Source organism: Balearica regulorum, chromosome 3 (genome assembly GCF_011004875.1).
Source record: "Balearica regulorum gibbericeps isolate bBalReg1 chromosome 3, bBalReg1.pri, whole genome shotgun sequence".
In the NCBI taxonomy this organism is placed as follows: Eukaryota; Metazoa; Chordata; class Aves; order Gruiformes; family Gruidae; genus Balearica; species Balearica regulorum.
In genome coordinates this window covers 13425847-13431846 of record NC_046186.1, presented here as the reverse complement: position 1 = coordinate 13431846, position 6000 = coordinate 13425847, and the positions used below count along the sequence as shown (strand labels likewise).

Here is a 6000-nt window from a genome sequence, read left to right as displayed (position 1 = left end):
GCCTCAGTCTTTAATGGAAGGATTTGCCTTCAGGAATCCCAGGCCCCTGAGACCAGAGAAAAAGTCTGGAGCAAGGAAGACTTACTTGTGGTGGAGAAGGATCAGTTTAGGGAACGTTTAAACAAACTGGACATACACAAGTCTACGAGACCTGATGGGATACACCACTAATGCCAAGAGAACTGGCCGATGTCACTGAAGGCTTGTTGATCTTGACTTTAGCAAGGCTTTTGACACTGCCTCCCATAACATCCTCATAGACAAACTGATGAAATATGGATGAGATAAACAGACAGTGAGGTATACTGAGGACTGGCTGAAGTGCCAGGCTCAAAGAGTTGTGATTAGCAGCACAAAATCCATCTAGAGGCCATCTAGTGCAGTAACACAGTGGTTGCTACTGGGACCAATACTAACATCTTCATTAATGACCCAGAGGGTGGGACAAAGTGCACCCTCAGGAATTTTGCAGATGATACAAAACTGGGAGGACCTGTTGATACACCAGATGGCTGTGCTGCCATTCATAGGGACCCTGACAGACTGAGAACTGGACAGACAAGAATCTGTACTGGTTTTGGCCAAAACCAGATGTGGCATGAAAAAAATGACACAGTATTTCCTAAATGTGCATCCACCCAACTGACACTGTATTTTTGTAGGAACATACTGATTCCATTAAACTTCTCAAGAAGCAAATGGAGGAGGGGGAATAGATATCAGTTCATATGACAAATTTATGTCCTACTTTGTTTAATTTAGAGTAAATGTAAGAATGCAACTCATATACTACTTACATTTTTCTTCCAGTTTAAATTTAGATGAAATACAACATCGAAAGCAACATAGAGAAGACTTTTTGTTGCTTTGTAAGTTTTAGCAGACATGGAAAACATTAGATAATTTATCTGAGTGATGTGGTCTATCACATACCAGTAAATATAATCTTAGTAACTATCATTCATGACAGCCACTTAGTAGCAGCAGAAAGCTTAGAAGTCATAAATTATGTTTCAAACCCATTCACTTGTTTGCAGCAGAAAATTCTAGTCTTTCAAATTCCTAACAAACACCCTAAAATAATATTTTCTTCCACCACATAAAAAGCGAATTTTTAGGGCTGTTCTGACCCAAACAGGTCACACTCATTTATGCACATTCTGAAATGCCGTCATTATGAGGCTTAAATATTTATCACACTACAAACATGTATTCTTACCTAATGATGAGCCAAAATAAGAAGAAACACTGCCAAAATGGAAATCAGTAACTTTGACCATTAGTCTATATAGCTCTTCTTCTGAGAGCACTTAAGACTAAATGAATCCTCCTCTGATGACCCTGATGATCAGAAATGCAACCTGAGATGGCTACCATAGCCTAGGATGACTAATGTGAAGATACAGAAGTCACAGAAGGGATTCATGCCCTCTACTCTGTAAAGCAGCACCAACAATTTTCCCTGGTCAAGACGACAGACAAGTGCCAAGAATCATCAGAAAAACCCAGGAACTGTTTAAGTGATATGAGGTTATATTCTTGTGGCATACAAGTGAAACATTTTAAAATGCTTTTCAAATAAGTTATAAACTGGATACATAAACGTGAACCTACTATATCTCAGATCCAAAACTTTAAATATACTTTTCAAAACGCTTATGTTGTGTCTAAATACAGGCAGTCCCAATGCTTACTGTACCAAACTTTTTATTATTTCAAACAAACTTCTGTACAAAAACATCATAGCAGGCAAAGAAACTCAGTGACTACGGCAAACAGCACATGACAACTGGCAGAATGCTTTAAGGTTTACATTTTTATTATACAAGTGACAAATAGCTTTCCTCTGGGCTACTTAAAGACTTCATTGTTTGACAAATAATTGCAGGTAAAGCATGTATTAACTTCGGTTACTAAAGCTCAACAGAATGACCTTTCATCCACCTAGATTTACCTAACTGGAAGTGACTAAGAACAAAGCAGGATTTCCCCTAATATACATTTCTAAATGTCCCCCCTTTAAAAATGGAGTTTGTAAACAGTGGATTTACTACTGTGAAAAAGCAGCATAATCACTGCTTCCAGAAAAAGAAAAAAGCTAGTGTGATTTCTAATTCTGTTCCTGACAACACCACAGTGATCTGCTGCTACAACTGCAGATGTGCGACATGAATGCTGGAGTTGTGGTGCTGCCCAGTATCACGGCACGTGTAACGTTGGCGTTTATGGGTTCTGATCAGGCTTGAGAAACCTCCTAGTTCTGCTCAGAAATAAACTCTAAGGCAATTCCTACTTCAAAGAACTTATGATATTAATACTGTTTAAGGACTGAGTTCAAGGACTGAATTTGTCACAGCGCAGCCTTTTCAACAGACCACATGCATCTTCAAAGTCTTAACGTAATGTTTTTAGAAGCGATATGCATGAAAATTCCAGTGAGAGCACACAAACCCTGATTTACGTACACAGGAATAAGCAAATACAAATCTGAATCTGTGCACAAGCACTTAAGAGTTTTCACACATACATGCAAGCAAAGTACACAAAATCGAACATATTTTCAGAACGTGACCTCTGCAAGAATATGTACAGCAACTGCAGACCACCCAGAAGACACACTTAACAGAGCATGAGCACTTTGATGCTTTTGGCAAAGTATTTCTATTCCATTTACTGGAAAAATTACTAGAAAGTAAGAACAAACAATGCAGCAAGGAACTCAACTCCTTGAAGTATCAATCACATCTCAAAAACCAATGAAGAGCAGACAGCGGATAAATATTTCCGTGCTGAGTTTGAATCATCTAATGAATAATACTATCAAGGAACTTGATGGAGTGCCTAAGAACAGCTCAGCTCAAAACTTATTTATATCATCCCTAGTTTGATGAGGCCAATTTGACACTAGGGAAGTTTGCTGCTACAGAAGAGTGTTCTGCTTTATACAGGTTTACATGAGCAAAAAAATTACTTACCAGGTAGAGCCGTCCAAGAGATAATGTTCATCATGATATATTTACACTGACAAACCATTTCCTTTCTAAATCTAATAAAATTATACTGCATTTTCTAAATCTAGCAATGGTCTTAAAACACATTTTCTGTTTATTTATATTGAATCTGAAAAAGGATATTAATTTCCTCAATTGTTGAAAGTTACAGGTTATACTTAATAAAAAAAAAAGGTAAAATGACCTCTTTGCAATATGTTTTTGGATGTCAGCCAGCATATAATCCTTAAAATTAGGTGGATCTCCACTTATTACAGGAAACACAATGTATTTTATGAGAGTGATGAACATTCAGGTATTCTCCTATTTATACAAGTTTGATGAGATCCTAAAACTAACTGACTAAAAAACTCTGCATGTGTTCTTAAAACATATCCAATAAATTTTACTTTATCTTCTATTAACTTTCTTCTTCTTTAAAGTTCCTTTTCTGTGGTATCCTTGGCATTTCAGTTTATTTGATTTCCATTTTGTCTTCACTACTACTTACTTCTCTGATAGAGAAGGTGTTTAAGGATTAAAATGCACAAACTGTTGTAGCTGAAGTATCTAAGTAAAAAAGTATTTTAAAAGTCAAAAGATAAATGCTAGCATAAAAACTTAGGCTGCACTATATAAAGTCAGTCAGGTTATGAACAGAGTCATATAGTTTAGCAATGTGAAGAAAATGGCTATGTAAATACACACAAGTATTAACATCAGACTGTATTAAATTATGTAAACATACACATCTTCTGTGATCAATACAAACATCTACTTGTCTCAGGATACTACTGCAGCATAGCTCGAATTTGTTTTGAAGTAGATTCATCATTCAGGTGTTTTGTAGTGAACCTAGAAATTACAAGTTAGAACAATATTTTATGAAATGAACAGGGATTAGAAAAGTCTGAAAACTTCAGTGCCTGCTTTTGAAATCAGTGCAGTTCAATTACACAAAGGAGGAACTTATGTATGTGTTCTTCTAGTCACCAATCACTGGAATTTAACTGCTAATAATCTGGTGCTCTTTAACTTCTAAATAGAATCATAGAATGGTTTGGGTTGGAAGGAACCTTAAAGATCATCTAGTTCCAACCCCCCTGCCATGGGCAGGGACACCCTCCACTAGACCACGTTGCCCAAAGCCCCATCCAACCTGGTCTTAAACACTTCCAGGGATGGGGTATCCACAGCTTCTCTGGGCAACCTGTTCCAGTGCCTCACCACTCTCACAGTAAAGAATTTCTTCCTAATATCTAATCTAAATCTACCCTCCTTTAGCTTAAACCCATTACCCCTTGTCCTATCAATAACCCTTACAATAAATTATTCCCTGTTAATAGGTGGAGGATTCTGGCTAAATCCTGGCTAAATCCTGTTTGCCATCCATCTATGACATTGTCGAAATTATCTCTTTTTTTTCCAGTTAAAAACCTCAAGACAAGTAAAAATCACAGAAAGACATAAGAAATAGGGTAAATACTAAAAGGATTTAGGAATCTAGACTGAATTTTGGCATAATCTATAAGCGTAATTCTAAGCAACTTTATTAAATGTCCTGGGATGACTGAAGAGCTTGAGTGTGTTTTTTTTACCATTTAAGCCCAAACATTCTCCACCGCTTATGTTCGCAGGAAGATTATCACATAAGCTCAAAACACACCTGACACCTGTACAATTTAACGCCACATCAATTTTAATTCAAAAGACTTCATAAACAAATATGGAGCTGGTTATGGCTGCAGTTCTCACTCTACCCAAGCATTCAACAGCTACAGAATTCCATACAGCTCTGAAAACCTTGGTACTACGACTCCCTTCTCAGCCTCAGAGAAGTGTCAGACCATTGTGTCTTGCTTCCCAAGACAGCACCTTAAACACTCAGCTATAGGATTGGGATTTAGGTTGCTGTTTTCTTGAAGCTGTATAATTTAGCAAAATTTAAAAAAATTAAAAAATCTTATGAAATCACAGGGAAAGACAGAAGGGAAGTATTAAAGGTTTGTGAAACAGAAATTCTACTCTTCACTTCTAAAATGTCCTAGTTGCTGGGGTATTTTATATAACAAATCTTAATTTAGATAGCCATCTAAACGATAAACAATCTAAGTTTTAGCTGATAAAATGAACCTTAAGTATCTCTGAAGAAGGACATCATGACTTCCAATATTAACAGTCATTACTTAACAAAGTGATACGGAATTGAAAGAAATTAATATTAGTTAAGAAAACCCCAGGTGCTGAAGGCAAACCTGAAAGGACAATTTTCTTAATAAATCAAGTTTCTAAGGTGAAAAGTCTTAAATATAAAGGGCGTGGGGGGGGGGGTGATGAATTTGTTAAGGCTGAATCAAGCAATTATCCACACGTACCTGAGGGCATTTAGAAGTCCTTCCACAGTGTCAGGTGGTTGTTCCTTTAAAACTTTTATGCATCCCTTCATCTGGGAACAGAAGCATGCCACTATTGAACAATAATATATGAATTGCACTAGCTGAAAACAAGGAAAAATTTCACCAAAGACAGGCAGGTTTTTTCCCTACTGAGTGTTAATGCTGCTTTATATGACACAATAAAAGCATTATAACTTATTAGCAATTATCTTAAGTTAAAAACTTAACTTTTGAGAAAACAACACCTACTTTAATAAGTAATAATATCAACTGTATATATTTTAACTTGCACAATTTCTCCAATTTAAAATTAAAAAAAAATATCAAGAACAGCTGTTATCAGCTAAAAAAAGAGATTTTGGAAGATAGTTCCATGTCATTGCTGTTGGCAACTATCAGAAGAGATGTTTCAACTTTGACTTTTATTTTTATGCTTGCACACAAGGAAGTAATTTTCAGTATTCAGCTTTTAGTTGTAAACTTAACTGGTGATAACTTAGGATTTGTTTCATAACTAGTGGTTACAAACTTAACCTGAGAATAGAAGTACACGATGTTGATTTTAAACACCACACTGACTGAATATCTTTGTGGGCACTGTAAAAAACAAGTTG

The 6000-nt window shown here is 36.2% G+C and overlaps 1 protein-coding gene across 8 annotated transcripts in view; it reads right to left on the bottom strand.

The window, feature by feature from the left end:
• Positions 1-1690: 1690 nt before the first annotated feature.
• The window catches only part of CYRIA (CYFIP related Rac1 interactor A), a 59496-nt gene continuing 55186 nt past the window's right edge, over positions 1691-6000 (bottom strand). For 7 of the 8 annotated variants that reach the window (XM_075750569.1, XM_075750574.1, XM_075750572.1 and 4 more), the window contains 2 exons: positions 5366-5436; positions 1799-3845 (listed from right to left, as the gene is read on the bottom strand). In XM_075750569.1, the coding sequence (XP_075606684.1) occupies positions 3782-3845; positions 5366-5436 (135 nt within the window). In that variant the 3' untranslated portion in view covers positions 1799-3781. Of the gene's footprint in view, positions 3846-5365; positions 5437-6000 lie in introns of all 8 variants that reach the window. The other variant, XM_075750570.1, reaches the window with a different exon arrangement.